The sequence below is a fragment of the Oncorhynchus nerka genome, linkage group LG9b (assembly GCF_034236695.1).
Source record: "Oncorhynchus nerka isolate Pitt River linkage group LG9b, Oner_Uvic_2.0, whole genome shotgun sequence".
NCBI lineage: Eukaryota > Metazoa > Chordata > Actinopteri > Salmoniformes > Salmonidae > Oncorhynchus > Oncorhynchus nerka.
Window position 1 is genome coordinate 36,770,442 of NC_088424.1, and position 16,789 is coordinate 36,787,230.

Below are 16,789 nucleotides of genomic sequence, written 5' to 3' on the forward strand. Positions count from 1 at the left end.
ATGACAGACAAAATGAGAAAGAAAATCCAGAAAATCACATTGTAGGATTTTTAATGAATTTATTTACAAATTATGGTGGAAAATAAGTATTTGGTCACCTACAAACAAGCAAGATCTCTGGCTCTCACAGACCTGTAACTTCTTCTTAAGAGGCTCCTCTGTCCTCCACTCGTTACCTGTATTAATTGCACCTTTGAACTTGTTATCAGTATAAAAGACACCTGTTCACAACCTCAAACAGTCACACTCCAAACTCCACTATGGCTAAGACCAAAGAGCTGTCAAAGGACACCAGAAACAAAATTGTAGACCTGCACCAGGCTGGGAAGACTGAATCTGCAATAGGTCAGCAGCTTGGTTTGAAGAAATCAACTGTGGGAGCAATTATTAGGAAATGGAAGACATACAAGACCACTGATAATCTCCCTCGATCTGGGGCTCCACGCAAGATCTCACCCCGTGGGGTCAAAATTATCACAAGAACGGTGAGCAAAAATCCCAGAACCACATGGGGGAGACCTAGTGAATGGCCTGCAGAGAGCTGGGACCAAAGTAACAAAGCCTACCATCAGCAAGGGCATTGAAGATGAAACGTGGATGGGTCTTTCAGCATGACAATGATCCCAAACACACCGCCCGGGCAACGAAGGAATGGCTTCGTAAGAAGCATTTCAAGGTCCTGGAGTGGCCTAGCCAGTCTCCAGATCTCAACCCCATAGAAAATCTTTGGAGGGAGTTGAAAGTCCGTGTTGCCCAGCAACAGCCCCAAAACATCACTGCTCTAGAGGAGATCTGCATGGAGGAATGGGCCAAAATACCAGCAACAGTGTGTGAAAACCTTGTGAAGCGGAACATAAATGTCCTGTAAAGGAATTAGTGCGCACACACACACACACACACACACACACACACACACACACACACACACACACACACACACACACACACACACACACACACACACACACACACACACACACACACACACACAGTGTGGAGGAAGACACTAATTAGGAGAACGCTGTGTTTTTCTCACGGTGTCTGTTCCAGGTTTGCTCTGCTCAAAGTCAATCATGCCATGATGATAAAGGTTTTTTAGGAACAACTTTTTTACACATATTTCAAACATCAAACAATAATGCTGTACTACACCCATCATATCTCAAAATCTGCACGGTCATTTAGCTGTACTGGTCAGGCTGAGGTATGAACTCTTCTGACAATGTTATCGTTGACAGTGCTGCGATGCGTATCTTCCGCAGGGAGCTTTTGCGAACAGGTCTGAACAGGTCTGAGATAACCAGACTGTGACTGTCACCTGAGCATTCGTGATCATGATACAGCAAAAACAAGCCGGGTGAACTCTGTGTACACTTTCAGAGTGTGTGCCTGCGTGCTTAGGTGCGTGACTTGTGTATGCGTGTGTACAGTACATGTGTGAAGTGTGTTGGTAATTGTGTTTTGATTCATGCATTACATGTGCGCTAATTTGTGGATGGGAGTAGGATTGTACACAACACCTGCAGTCACAGTTACCATGAGCAGTAGAGGTGTGTCACAGGTGGGACCGACCGGAGGCTCCGGAGTCCGAAGCTGATTGGGTAAACTTAAATGGTATTCCCGCCCCCCCCCCAGTAGATGATAGGTGAAACCAGCAATACGCTTGAAGAGAATAGGCTGGCTGGTAACAGGAGAAAGCTGCCTCTCCCTCTAGCCATCTATCAGCTGCCTCTCTGTAGGCTAAAGCCAGGTAGTGGAGTACAGAGTTGCTACGTTTGAGAGTCGGTTTACATAGTCAGTGCAAATACCGTGTGAGGTAGAGAGGAGCTCAGTGGGAGTGGGAGAGACGCTTAACCACTCCAGGCCATGAACATGGAGCATCGGAGGTTCTCCCTCGACAGCTCAGTGTGAGTATCAACCAATCAAACTTTTTAAAATAAGTGTTTTATTATTATGCATTGCTATACATATGGTGTTTCTGTACAGTTCTAGACAGGTTCAGTTCAACTCCAGCTGTAGAGACCATCACTGTTCGTTCTGTACAGTTCTAGACAGGTTCAGTTCAACTCCAGCTGTAGAGACCATCACTGTTGTTTCTGTTTAGGAAGTCAGAATGTCCCTTAACCGAATCTTGGATTTTCTAATAGGATATTACAGTACTGAGAACTGTACATTCCTCAAACGCACAGTAGTGCATACCACCTAGATGAGAACACACACACAGGCCATTCCAGCTGTTTTATTGCCATTTCACTAATGGTTTAGTCTGAACGGAGGACTCACCAGAGTTGAGGAAGAGAAGGAAGGAAGGGAACTTTTTTGTTTTCATTCCCCAAAATGCATTGCAGCCATAGCCCTCAGGACCCTCGTCCAGCCCCAGAAATAACAGGTTGGTCTAATCGGGAGCAGGTGTATCTGCTTCCTTTAGCAGATATCTATATACTCAAAGCTTTGTTGCATAAAGATTGTTTTGTGATGTTTCTGTGCATTTTATTTGGGTTTTCACATTAAAGTTAGACTTGTTGAACTGTAAATGTAACAGCTTTCGTTAGTTAGGCCTACATTGTCCGTACGGAGTGGAACAATAATGAAGATGTTATCCTGGAATAGAATAAACAAAGATTTATATGTTGCACAGGAGGCTGGAACAGACTTCACGGGATGGCATCAAATATCTGGAAACCATGTGTTTGACCTATGTGTTACCATTCCACCGATTCTGCTCCAGTCATAAGAACAAGCCAGTTCTCCCCAATGAAGGTGCCACAACTTCCTGTGATATGTAGGATCTTAATTTGATCACCCTGTTGCATGAGGACTTTCCTGAAAAGGATGAAATGTGCAACTTGTAGTGTATTTGAGGTTTAAAAAGGCTTCTAAAGTCTTTAAATCTAAACTTTGAAATGTCCTACTTGATTTTCCCTTACGAAAAATGTATCAACCGCTACAAAAATGTCCATTGTCCACATACTAATTCACTTTTCCTGTTGCTACAGGATTCTTTTCCTGATGTAGGAAACTGTCTCAAATTAAGATCCTACATCTGGACACCTCAGGCGCTTAAACATAATGCATAGAGTGTACAAAACTCTGCTCTTCCCATGACACAGACTGACCACCTATGATCCCTTATTTATTTGATTGTATTTTTATTTAACCTTTATTTAACTTGGCAGGTCAGTTTATTTACAATGACGGCCTACCCTGGCCAAACCCGGTCAACGCTGGGCCAATTGTGTGCCGCCCTATGGGACTCCCAATTACAGCCAGATGTGATGCAGCCTTATTGATGTCATTTGTTAAATCCAACTCAATATTAGGAAGGTGTTCTTAATGTTTTGTACACTCAGTCTATAACACCTACTTTTCTGTGAAATGTTCTGATCATTTGAATTGCAAATCTTCCTTTGACCTGGATGCCACGTCTGTTCAGCGCTTAAAGACATCCTCGGGCGATTTCTTTCACTTTCCCAGTTAAAAAGTGATATCCCAAGTATAAATACAGTAAAGTACACACACTAAAGGGTATAAAAACAACATGTTTTGAACAAAATAGTCTTTTTTACACACAACTGCAAACTGCAAGGAGAAGGACATTCAAGGAGTTGGTCTGATGGTAAGTTGTGATGTCATCGGCCTCCCCCTTGCCTGACGAACTATAGAGAACAGAAGAGGAAAGCCCCCCCCCACTTTGTCATGACTGACCTGGACCACCTATTGAGATGTCCTTTTTGTTAAATCATTGAGGTGTTAAATGAGGTGAAAAAGATATTTGAGTGCCACTAAGGTGTAGTTGACTATCATAATGACTACTAGCTAGAACTGCTCTGGCAACCATTCTTCCTTATGGTTGTCTGATGGTATCAAGTTAGCCTGAGCTGCTGAGAATGTAAATAACAAGATATCTCACATCTCTAATAACTTATGTAACATGGTTGTGTAGGTTGCTTCCTGGAAAGTCAGAATTGACTTGAAATGATTAGAATCAAAATGATAACAATCAGGTGCATAGCTATGGGTATATTTTGGATTCTTGGTGCACATTTAAAAAAATGTTTTCATTAATGTAACAGCAGTTTTCACCAGCAGACAAAAAAACTATGCCCATGGGTAGGTGAATCAGTTGAGGTTGAATCCACAAATTCAATCCACAACTTTATTGTCCCACTATGGGAAATTCTGCAAACCACAATAAGGTTTAGTACAAAATAAATATGACATATAGGTAAATATGACCTCTAAACAGAGAGTGTTTACAGACACAGGGGGCAACACTGTGACGGTTTAGTGTCCTGTTCCTTCAGGTCCCTGAAGAATGGTGGTGGAGGAGGTAGTCTGGGCCTTAGGAGAGGCAGCCGCAGTAAGAAGAACAAAGAGAAGTGGAAGAGTCTAGAGGAGGCCCAGCTGGAGATCCAGGAGCTGGGACACAGCCGGAACAGGAGCAACTCTCTCAGGTCAAAGGTTACTTCTGAAAACAAGTTTAATGACTAGAATAGGCCATGGACTGGGGGAAAGTACCAAAGCCTATGCAAGTCCATTGATCCGCTCTCAATCACTCCCTATCCATAGGTCAGAGACCATAGAGGAGGAGAGCTTCCACCCGCCTGATGGCGCCGTTGCCAAAAATGTAAGCGCACCTGAAATATACAAGACAACGACCTAGAGGAGGGCTTTAGACAAGATGGTGCTGACAGACACAGTTGCACTGTTTCTAGCTCCTGGCCAACAACGAGCATTTCGCTGCACCTGCGATAACATCTGCAAATCTCGATACGCGACCAATAAACTTTTATTTGATTTGAGGTCCTAGCACTCCTTCTCCACTATATGTTTGGGTTCTTGGTTCTGGCTTGGAAATGTCTCCTGATTGAATGCTTGATTGATTACTTAATTGGTTGATTGATTAATTAATTGGTTGATTAATTAACAGAGAGTTAGATCCTTTTCTCTCTCTATTGTAGAGTTTTGTGAAATACAACAAAACCTTCCACAAATTCTTCCGAGACATTCCTACAGAGGAGAAACTAACTCATGGTGAGTAGATCTCAGTACATGGTGAGTAGATCTCAGTACATGGTGAGTCTGGAACTTATTTATGGTTTGATCATCATCGTGGTCCTGAAACTGTCTGGGCTGCATGTGGATTTCTGTCTGGATTACAGAGCTATGATGGAGTCACATCACAATCATTACTTAATGCGTTGGGATTCATTCTATTTCATTCCATGTGCTTTGTGCTCCTTGCTAACAACTCAACTTAAGCACTCACTCTGCACAATATTTAACTGTACCCTCAGCTGAATATATCACAGGTTATTCTGGGGACAAAGGGAAGTTTCAAGGAGAAACCTACGTGTCTCCCATTTGACTGTGTCCTCTGTCCTGGTTGTGTGTTTCAGTGTTCACCTGTGCCCTGCAGAAGGAGGTGTTGTATCATGGGAAGCTATTTGTGTCTGTCAACTATGTATGTTTTTACTCCTCCGTACTCCTCAAGGACACCAAGGTAAGATATTCACATATAGTAGTGTAGAATAGAGTAGAGTAGAATAGAGCAGAGTAGAGCAGAGTAGTCAGAGTAAAGCACAGCAGAGTAGTCAGAATAGAGCAGAGTAGAATAGAGCAGAGTGGAGAAGAGCAGAGCAGAAAAGAGTAGTCAGAGTAGAGCACAGCAGAGTAGAGCAGAATAGAGGAGAGCAGAGTAGAGCAGATTACAGAAGAGTAGAGTAGTGCACAGCAGAGAAAAGCAGAATAGAGAAGAGCAGAGTAGAGCAGAGCACATTAGAGAAGAGAAGAGTAGATTAGAGAAGACCAGATTAGAGAAGAGTAAAAAAGAGAAGAGTAGAGCAGAGAAGAGCAGAATAGAGTAGAGCACAGTAGAGCAGAGTAGATTAGATGAGAGAAGAGCAGAGTAGAGTAGATTAGAGAAGAGCAGATTAGAGAAGAGCATAGTAGAAGAGCAGAGCATAGTAGAGAAAAGAAGAGCAGAATAGAGTAGAGCACAGCAGAGAAAATAAGAATAGAGCAGAGCAGAGTAAAGAAGAGCAGATTAGAGAAGAGCATAGTAGAGAAGAGCAGAATAGAGTACAGTAGAGAATAGAAGAGCAGAGTAGAGTAGAGCAGGGAAGAGCACATAAGAGTAGAGTAGAGCAGATTAGAGAAGAGTAAAGAAGAGAAGGGTAGAGCAGAGAAGATCAGAATAGAGTAGAGCGGAGTAGAGCAGAGAAGAGAAAAGCAGAGTAGAGTAGGGACCCTATTCAATCCGTATTACAGAAGTTCAGCTTTACGGTGTGATTGAAATTTAAAGGCAACGTTCCCACATTAGCGCAGGCTGCATTCACAGGAAACGCTGCATATGTTGGCTCAATCGGAAATGACTTCACATTTCTATTGGGGAATCTGTAACGCTTCAGCCATCCAGACTGAATAGAGCCGTAGAGTAGACAACGCCAAGTTGGCCAACAAACAGTAGGTAGAAGTAGATGGTCTGTTGTGGTCTGTACCATGTGTTGTTGATGTAGTATCTGTGTCTTGTTGTAGGTTGAGGTCCATGTGTCCAGCGTAAAGGAAGTGAAGAAGCAGAACTCAGCCCTGTCTATGCTCTCCATCCGTACTACTGATGGAAACAAGGTCGGAAACACACCCACAACGGCCCTGTTGTTCTTGTTCGAGTGAATGTGTCTGTGACTGTGTCTGCCTCTGTGTCTACAGCTATGGGTGTGTCAGTGGTTGTTGTTGTGTCTGTGTGGTGGTGTGCCTGTGCCTGTGTGGTAGTATATTGTGTCTGTGTGGTGGTGTAGTGTGTCTGTGTGGTGGTGTGTTGTGTTTGTGAGGTGGTGTGTCTGTGTGGTGGTGTGTTGTTTCTGTGTGTTGTGTTTGTGAGGTGGTGTGGTGGTGTAGTGTGTCTGTGTGGTGGTGTGTTGTGTCTGTGTGGTGGTGTGTCTGTGTTGTGGTGTGTATGTGGGTTGATGTATTTGTGGGGTGGTGTGTTGTGTGCTGGTGTGTTGTGTCTGTGTGGTGATTTGTCTGTGTGGTGGTGTGTTGTGTCTGTGTTGTGGTTTGTCTGTGTGGTGTTGCGGTTTGTCTGTATAGTGGTGTGTCTGTGGTGGTTTGTCTGTGTGGTGGTGTGTTGTATCTGTGTGGTGGTGTGTTGTGTCTGAGTGGTGGTGTGTTGTGTCTGAGTGGTGGTGTGTTGTGTCTGAGTGGTGGTGTGTTGTGTCTGAGTGGTGGTGTGTTGTGTCTGAGTGGTGGTGTGTTGTGTCTGAGTGGCGGTGTGTTGTGTCTGAGTGGTGGTGTGTTGTGTCTGAGTGGTGGTGTGTTGTGTCTGAGTGGTGGTGTGTTGTGTCTGAGTGGCGGTGTGTTGTGTCTGAGTGGCGGTGTGTTGTGTCTGAGTGGCGGTGTGTTGTGTCTGAGTGGCGGTGTGTTGTGTCTGAGTGGCGGTGTGTTGTGTCTGAGTGGCGGTGTGTTGTGTCTGAGTGGCGGTGTGTTGTGTCTGAGTGGCGGTGTGTTGTGTCTGAGTGGCGGTGTGTTGTGTCTGAGTGGCGGTGTGTTGTGTCTGAGTGGCGGTGTGTTGTGTCTGAGTGGCGGTGTGTTGTGTCTGAGTGGCGGTGTGTTGTGTCTGAGTGGCGGTGTGTTGTGTCTGAGTGGCGGTGTGTTGTGTCTGAGTGGTGGTGTGTTGTGTCTGAGTGGTGGTGTGTTGTGTCTGAGTGGTGGTGTGTTGTATCTGTGTGGTGGTGTGTTGTGTCTGAGTGGTGGTGTGTTGTGTCTGAGTGGTGGTGTGTTGTGTCTGAGTGGTGGTGTGTTGTGTCTGAGTGGTGGTGTGTTGTGTCTGAGTGGTGGTGTGTTGTGTCTGAGTGGTGGTGTGTTGTGTCTGTGTGGTGGTGTGTTGTGTCTGAGTGGTGGTGTGTTGTGTAGTCCCTCATTCTGTTTTGCCTCTGTTTCAGTACTCGTTTGTGTCTTTGCGGAACCGGAGAGTGTGTTATGAAATCCTGCAGTCTGTGTGTTCACAAGCACAGGTATACCCAAATGATCTCTCTCTGTCTCCCTTTCTCTCTTAAAAATACCATGCTATTGTTTGAGGAGAGTGCACAGTTATGAACTTAAAAATACTATGCTATTGTTTGAGGAGAGTGCACAGTTATGAACTTAAAAATACCATGCTATTGTTTGAGGAGAGTGCACAGTTATGAACTTAAAAATACCATGCTATTGTTTGAGGAGAGTGCACAGTTATGAACTTAAAAATACCATGCTATTGTTTGAGGAGAGTGCACAGTTATGAACTTAAAAATACCATGCTATTGTTTGAGGAGAGTCCACAGTTATGAACTTAAAAATACCATGCTATTGTTTGAGGAGAGTGCACAGTTATGAACTTAAAAATACCATGCTATTGTTTGAGGAGAGTGCACAGTTATGAACTTAAAAATACCATGCTATTGTTTGAGGAGAGTGCACAGTTATGAACTTAAAAATACCATGCTATTGTTTGAGGAGAGTGCACAGTTATGAACTTAAAAATACCATGTTATTGTTTGAGTAGAGTGCACAGTTATGAACTTAACAATAGCATGGTATTGTTTGAGGAGAGTGCACAGTTATGAAAGTATAAATACCATGCTTTTGTTTGAGGAGAGTGCACAGTTATGAACGTATAAATACCATGCTTTTGTTTGAGGAGAGTGCACAGTTATGAACTTAAAAATACCATGCTATTGTTTGAGGAGAGTCCACAGTTATGAACTTAAAAATACCATGCTATTGTTTGAGTAGAGTGCACAGTTATGAACTTAACAATAGCATGGTATTGTTTGAGGAGAGTGCACAGTTATGAAAGTATAAATACCATGCTTTTGTTTGAGGAGAGTGCACAGTTATGAACGTATAAATACCATGCTTTTGTTTGAGGAGAGTGCACAGTTATGAACTTAAAAATACCATGCTATTGTTTGAGGAGAGTCCACAGTTATGAACTTAAAAATACCATGCTTTTGTTTGAGGAGAGTGCACAACAACAACATGCTTTTATCACAACAACTGGTTTGATGCATTCACCTCTGAAGGTAAATAATGTACTTACATTCAGTAATCTGGCTCTGATTTGTCTTCCTGAGGTTCCAGAGATAAAATGGAGCACAGTTTTGTTTGATAAAATCCATTTTTATATTCAAATGTAGGAACTGGGTTCTATAGTTTGAACCCCGGATGTGTCTTGTTTTGTTCTATTATCTATACAATAGGCTATCATTGATTTTGGCCCAATATTCCTGACATATTACCTCTTTCAAGGAGCTCTCTGTTTTGAGAGGATTATTTTTGCCTGAAAACCTGTAGGCCTTCCTATAAAAAAACAACTCTGTATCCCTGCCCAACCTGGAAAGAGTGGCCGAAGGGTGTTGAGCATCCCCATCCACTGTTGGCCTGCTCTCCAGGCACCATCGCATGAGCCTGAAACCACACTCTGGCCAAACTCGTGTTTCTAAAAGTGGATTCAAATGCCTAGTAAAGCCTTTTAGTTTCGCTTTTATTTCATTGTAATTCTTTCCTATATGCGCAATTTATAGACTATAATAATTTAATCAACAAAATGTTGTTTAAATGCTAAGCGCTTAATGTTCATGTCGCAATCGCAAATGCTTCACAATGTATTTGAGGGGCGGCAGGGTAGCCTAGTGGTTAGATCGTTGGACTAGTAACCGGAAGGTTGCAAGTTCAAACCCCCGAGCTGTCGTTCTGTCCCTGTTAACCCACTGTTCCCAGGCCGTCATTGAAAATAAGAATTTGTTCTTAACTGACTTGCCTGGTTAAATAAAGGTAAAAAAAATATATATATATATTTTGTAGGCTATAGCCTTGAAATCATTGAAATAATGGGCTAATAATATATCCTAAACAATTTATTTTCCTTCCTTCTTAGGCTACATGACTGTATTCTGACCTATTTAGCGTGTTTCTGTGCTGTTTAATACTACATATAGCCTGTTTTTAATTATGAGCGCTTCTTACATTCCCCTTTTTATGTTTATTCAAATACTTTATATTCAAATCATATGGTTTAGTTTCAATTCTTCAAAACCAAGTGTTGGGTTCAGTTAGTCACAGAAAGAAATGGGTGTTGGTTAAATTGTGAAGTTAATAAATGGAGCGAATATCGAGCGGCAGTTTGTTTCTCCTGTGAGCGAGGAGCATTTTTTAGTGGAGTGAGTTCAACTGCGTTTACAGACTCTGGTTTCCACAACAGCTGGGGGAGCAGGTGGAGAATGGCAACAGCAGTCCCCACTTCTCAGGAGAGAACGGCGTTGATGGCGTGGATCGGAACATAGACACAGTAAGAATTTCACTGATGGCCTCGATGTCATCCTATCCTTTTCCTCCCACCATGTAGCTTCCTGTACTGCCCTGTTTTCTTCAATCAGTGCCATCAAATAAAGTTCATTTTGTAACTATTCATATCTCACTGTGAAAATTCCAGAGTACACATTCACTTGTTTTGTGTTATTAATCAAGACACCATTTATACTGACCAGGAGATGTTTGTATAAGGACAGGTTTTAACCCTTCCCTGCCTACAGATCTCCAGCAATTCCAGCCGGGAGGACAGTGTGGAGCGGAACCTTCCTATAGAGGCTGTCTACTCTGACCTGCCCAGCAGCGGTAAGAGAGAACATCTTAAAAAGACCGTTAAGACAGACGAGAGGACAGTGTGGAGCAGAGCCTTCCTATAGAGGCTGTCTACTCTGACCTGCCCGGCAGCGGTAAGAGAGAACATCTTAAAAAGACCGTTAAGACAGACGAGAGGACAGTGTGGATCAGAGCCTTCCTATAGAGGCTGTCTACTCTGACCTGCCCAGCAGCGGTAAGAGAGAACATCTTAAAAAGACCGTTAAGACAGACGAGAGGACAGTGTGGAGCAGAGCCTTCCTATAGAGGCTGTCTACTCTGACCTGCCCAGCAGCGGTAAGAGAACATCTTAAAAAGACCGTTAAGACAGACGAGAGGACAGTGTGGAGCAGAGCCTTCCTATAGAGGCTGTCTACTCTGACCTGCCCAGCAGCGGTAAGAGAGAACATCTTAAAAAGACCGTTAAGACAGACGAGAGGACAGTGTGGAGCAGAGCCTTCCTATAGAGGCTGTCTACTCTGACCTGCCCAGCAGCGGTAAGAGAGAACATCTTAAAAAGACCGTTAAGACAGACGAGAGGACAGTGTGGAGCAGAGCCTTCCTATAGAGGCTGTCTACTCTGACCTGCCCAGCAGCGGTAAGAGAGAACATCTTAAAAAGACCGTTAAGACAGACGAGAGGACAGTGTGGAGCAGAGCCTTCCTATAGAGGCCGTCTACTCTGACCTGCCCAGCAGCGGTAAGAGAGAACATCTTAAAAAGACCGTTAAGACAGACGAGAAAAATAAATGAGGGGTGAGAGCCATAACAGACGACATACAAGAGATATATGAATATGATGCAATATTAATCCTCCCAAATCTGGGAAGGACAGCACCACTCCTAGAAGCAGCATCAGCAAAGCTCAGGATAATCAGTTCACACTCACAGAGGAGGAAGAATCAGGTAGTTAAACACACACTGAAGCAGACACAGATACAGACACACACACTGAAGCAGACACAGATACACAGATACAGACACACACACTGAAGCAGACACAGATACAGACACACACACTGAAGCAGACACAGATACAGCACCATGGTGCTTGCCTACGGAGCTGTGAGGGGAACGGCACCTCAGTACCTCCAGGCTCTGATCAGGCCCTACACCCAAACAAGGGCACTGCGTTCATCCACCTCACCTCTGCTCGCCTCCCTACCACTGAGGAAGTACAGTTCCCGCTCAGCCCAGTCAAAACTGTCCGCTGCTCTGGCCCCCCAATGGTGGAACAAACTCCCTCACGACGCCAGGACAGCGGAGTCAATCACCACCTTCCGGAGACACCTGAAACCCCACCTCTTTAAGGAATACCTAGGATAGGATAAAGTAATCCTTCTCACCCCACCCCCCCATAAAAGATTTAGATGCACTATTGTAAAGTGGCTGCTCCACTGGATGTCATAAGGTGAATGCACCAATTTGTAAGTCGCTCTGGATAAGAGCGTCTGCTAAATGACTTAAATGTAAATGTAATGTAAATGACACACACACTGAAGCAGACACAGATACAGACACACACACTGAAGCAGACACAGATACAGACACACACACTGAAGCAGACACAGATACAGACACACACACTGAAGCAGACACAGATACAGACACACACACTGAAGCAGACACAGATACAGACACACACACTGAAGCAGACAGATACAGACACACACACTGAAGCAGACACAGATACAGACACACACACTCATTCACAAGCACATATACTCAGACATACCACACATTTAAAAAGTGTTTGAATGGCCTTTTGTCTTCTTTTTCTCTTGAACAGCTGACTCGTGGGTTTGGATCGTCACTGAAAGGGTTAAAACCCTCCTCCTTATCAGAGATATGCGCAACCTCAATGTCCTCCTATCCATCTGTCTGTTTCTGTGAGTACTCCTCTCTTCTCCGTCCCTCTCCTCTCCATCTATCTGTTCCTGATCTCCATCTCTCTCCTCTCCATTCCCCTCCCCTGTAACTAGATCTATAGGTGCTGAAGCCCTTGCATCACCTTTCATCTTTTCTCAGGAACATACTGCCACGTGTGAGAATGGGTGTGTTACTCTTCAAACATACTGCCACGTGTGAGAATGGGTGTGTTACTCTACAAACATACTGCCACGTGTGAGAATGGGTGTGTTAATCTTCAAACATACTGCCACGTGTGAGAATGGGTGTGTTACTCTTCAAACATACTGCCACGTGTGAGAATGGGTGTGTTACTCTACAAACATACTGCCACGTGTGAGAATGGGTGTGTTACTCTACAAACATACTGCCACGTGTGAGAATGGGTGTGTTACTCTACAAACATACTGCCACGTGTGAGAATGGGTGTGTTAATCTTCAAACATACTGCCACGTGTGAGAATGGGTGTGTTAATCTTCAAACATACTGCCACGTGTGAGAATGGGTGTGTTAATCTACAAACATACTGCCACGTGTGAGAATGGGTGTGTTACTCTACAAACATACTGCCACGTGTGAGAATGGGTGTGTTAATCTACAGGGGTGGGATGGACTGAGAGTAGCTGAGGGGTGTGGTTGGGAGATAGGTGGGATGGACAGAGTACCTGAGGGGTAGATTTAAAAGCTTATGTTCTATAATAATATAGTGTATAATGTGCTATCTATCCAGATGTAATGTGTTTCAAATTACTTTACTCTTGCTATGTAACTTCTGCAGTAGAAAAAAAACGATATCATGTATGTAAAATGGACATGTAACAACAGAAGAAAAGCTGTAAAAACAAAGTTTATCTTTGTCCTCCGAAGAGGGGGGATGGGCCAAGAAAATCTAAATAGAGTCACATATCATTCTGTTATTCAGGTTCACAGGAAAGTCTTTTTCCAGGAAGTGTAGGTATCTTCCAAACAGTCTGTCTGGTTCAGTGGGGCAAAACAGTATTTAGTCAGCCACCAATTGTGCAAGTTCTCCCACTTAAAAAGATGAGAGAGGCCTGTAATTTTCATCATAGGTACACTTCAACTATGACAGACAAAATTAGAAAAAAAATCCAGAAAATCACATTGTAGGATTTTTAATGATTTTATTTGCAAATTATGGTGGAAAATAAGTATTTGGTCTCCTACAAACAAGATTTCTGGCTCTCACAGACCTGTAACTTCTTCTTTAAGAGGCTCCTCTGTCCTCCACTCGTTACCTGTATTAATGGCACCCATTTGAACTTGTTATCAGTATAAAAGACACCTGTCCACAACCTCAAAACAGTCACACTTCAAACTCCACTATGGCCAAGACCAAAGAGCTGTCAAAGGACACCAGAAACAAAATTGTAGACCTGCACCAGGCTGGGAAGACTGAATCTGCAATAGGTAAGCAGCTTGGTTTGAAGAAATCAACTGTGGGAGCAATTATTAGGAAATGGAAGACATACAAGACCACTGATAATCTCCCTCGATCTGGGGCTCCACGCAAGATCTCACCCGTGGGGTCAAAATGATCACAAGAACGGTGAGCAAAAATCCCAGAACCACACGGGGGGACCTAGTGAATGACCTGCAGAGAGCTGGGACCAAAGTAACAAAGCCTACCATCAGTAACACACTACGCCGCCAGGGACTCAAATCCTGCAGTGCCAGACGTGTCCCCCTGCTTAAGCCAGTACATTTGGATGATCCAGAAGAAGATTGGGAGAATGTTATATGGTCAGATGAAACCAAAATATAACTTTTTGGTAAAAACTCAACTCGTCGTGTTTGGAGGACAAAGAATGCTGAGTTGCATCCAAAGAACACCATACCTACTATGAAGCATGGGGGTGGAAACATCATGCTTTGGGGCTGTTTTTCTGCAAAGGGACCAGGACGACTGATCCGTGTAAAGGAAAGAATGAATAGGGCCATCTATCGTGAGATTTTGAGTGAAAACCTCCTTCCATCAGCAAAGGGCATTGAAGATGAAACGTGGCTGGGTCTTTCAGCATGACAATGATCCCAAACACACCGCCCGGGCAACGAAGGAGTGGCTTCGTAAGAAGCATTTCAAGGTCCTGGAGTGGCCTAGCCAGTCTCCAGATCTCAATCCCATAGAAAATCTTTGGAGGGAGTTGAAAGTCCGTCTTGCCCAGCAACAGCCCCAAAACATCACAAAACATTCTCTGAGCACAGGGTGTTCTCCAGATGGTCAAGGCTGTAATACACTGAACTTTTACCCATAAAGCCAGGTGTTGGTTCCTCTCAAGGGTTCTTCGCTCTTACCCAGATAGATTTTCCTTGCTACAGTCTCCTGTGCTTGCCCTTCATTAGTTACCTGTGGACTGTGGAGGGTAGATGAAATTGTTTGTTTGTGCTTTGCCAATACCTTCTAATTGCCCCTTAGGGGATTCATCAAGTCATATTGAATTACACACATTACACTGATAGATTATACACCACACACAGAACCACAGCACTGTGGAGAAATGGCCTTTCAGATGAAACATTATTCAACAATATAAACGTTAAAGAATAGGAAAATAAACACTTCCCCTTCTTATAGTATTATTATGTTTTCATAACACTAATGTTAAGGGAGAAGAAAAGGTTATCAGTACACACACCCGAGGCTCATAACTAAACACGTCATAACAGCAGTTAAATAGTCATAGCACTTTGACATCTGTTGAAGTAAAAAAAAAAAAAAAAAGTGTATAAATACATTTGATTGAAATAACCGATATTTGTGACAATTATGTCTGCATATTTACCCAGACTTCTGTTTGAACAACTAACTTGTAGCCTGACAAATATGGATTGCCCATGGAGTTTCCTGTAAAAGATTAGGGAAGGGAAAGGTGATACCTAGTTAGTGGCAGATTCAACCGAAAGGTTTCTTCCCGCATTTAACCCAACCCCTCTGAATCAGAGAGGTGAGGGGGCTGCCATAATCCACATCCAAAACACCCAGGGAGCAGTTGTTGGGGGTTAACTGCCTTGCTCAAAAGGCAGAACGGCACATTTTTAAAACCTCGCAAGCCCAGGATTCAAACCAGTAACCTCTCGGTTACTGGCCCAACGCTCTTAACAGCTAGGCTACCTGCCGCTGTCTGTTCTTGATTGACATACAGTACTTATGCCTGGTTCCTCATGATTGATCTGCACTGAGCAATCGGTGCCATCAACGAGAGTGCACTCAGGTATGGATGGCCCAGGGAGGTTTAACAGTTCAGGGTAATACTGAGTGCTGAGTGACGCAGGTGAAAGTAAAACACAAGCTGATTACAAGCTATCAGGAAGTACTGTATCTTACCCATCAAACTGTTTTCACATTAAAACCACCACCTCTGTGTACGTGTGTGTCTGTGTAGGGCGGTGTTGCTAATACTGTCATCGGGGTACATCGGTTTGCGGATCGTAGCTCTGGAGGAGCAGCTGAGTTCTCTAGGAGCCCTGCCGGAGTTCTCCATACACCTCAGAGAGTGAGTACGAACACACACACACACACACACTATGGGGTTGTTTTCCACAGATGACTATGCTCTGATGTGAATTTCAAGGAACTACAAACTTTGACCATTTAAAAGCCATTCAAGGTAGATCAAACCGGTTTTGTAGACAGAGAGAGAGAGAGTTCTCAGACATCAGAGGTACCGTATCAGCAGCAGAGATCACAGTACGTTAGGTCGTCACAGGAGGTTAAGAGAAAAACGGGCCCAGAGGAATGGGCATTTGAGTCTTCACTTTCATGATTAAAGGTGTGTGCGAGCGAACTTGTGCATGAGTATGCATGATAATATCTGAGAGAGTGATTTGGTTCCTCCTCTCACTGCTCCATCCTCATTCCAGGGAACAGGAAACAGCCTGAAGAGACCTACAGCCAGGGAGGATTGGCCATTTGGATATTCTGGCAAATACCAGACGGGCTGGACCATTTTTTTGTTGGGTGGGCTGGTCGAAAATTGTCACTTTTTTTCTATATATATATTTTTTTAAACATAGAAAAAGGTGACATGGCCAGCGGCCTATGAGCTTGTTAAGATAGAAATGGTAAAAAAAATAAAAATCTGTTATGCTAATATGCCCGTGCTTCTACACCTGCATTGCTTGCTGTTTGGGGTTTTAGGCTGGGTTTCTGTACAGCACTTTGAGATATCAGCTGATGTACGAAGGGCTATATAAATACATTTGATTT

General features: G+C 43.6%; 1 protein-coding gene across 1 annotated transcript; it reads left to right on the top strand.

The window, feature by feature from the left end:
• Positions 1-1,663: 1,663 nt before the first annotated feature.
• On the top strand, positions 1,664-16,675 carry LOC115117044 (GRAM domain-containing protein 2B-like). Its single transcript, XM_029645489.1, has 12 exons — positions 1,664-1,907; positions 4,305-4,454; positions 4,570-4,627; positions 4,962-5,034; positions 5,400-5,503; positions 6,538-6,627; positions 7,941-8,012; positions 10,238-10,324; positions 10,569-10,650; positions 12,445-12,544; positions 15,966-16,076; positions 16,444-16,675. The coding sequence occupies exons 1-12, from the start codon at positions 1,867-1,869 to the stop codon at positions 16,460-16,462; spliced, it is 987 nt and encodes a 328-aa protein (XP_029501349.1). The 5' UTR covers positions 1,664-1,866; the 3' UTR covers positions 16,463-16,675.
• Positions 16,676-16,789: the final 114 nt, after the last annotated feature.

What these genes read in the sequence shown, in the direction of transcription:
- LOC115117044 (XM_029645489.1), top strand. Translation starts at nt 1,867, where the DNA reads ATGAACATGGAGCATCGGAGGTTCTCCCTCGACAGCTCAGT. An exon ending in CTGTGTGTTCACAAGCACAG is followed by an intron (nt 8,013 to 10,237) that starts GTATACCCAAAT and finishes TTTCCACAACAG; the next exon opens with CTGGGGGAGCAGGTGGAGAA. An exon ending in CTATCCATCTGTCTGTTTCT is followed by an intron (nt 12,545 to 15,965) that starts GTGAGTACTCCT and finishes GTGTCTGTGTAG; the next exon opens with GGCGGTGTTGCTAATACTGT.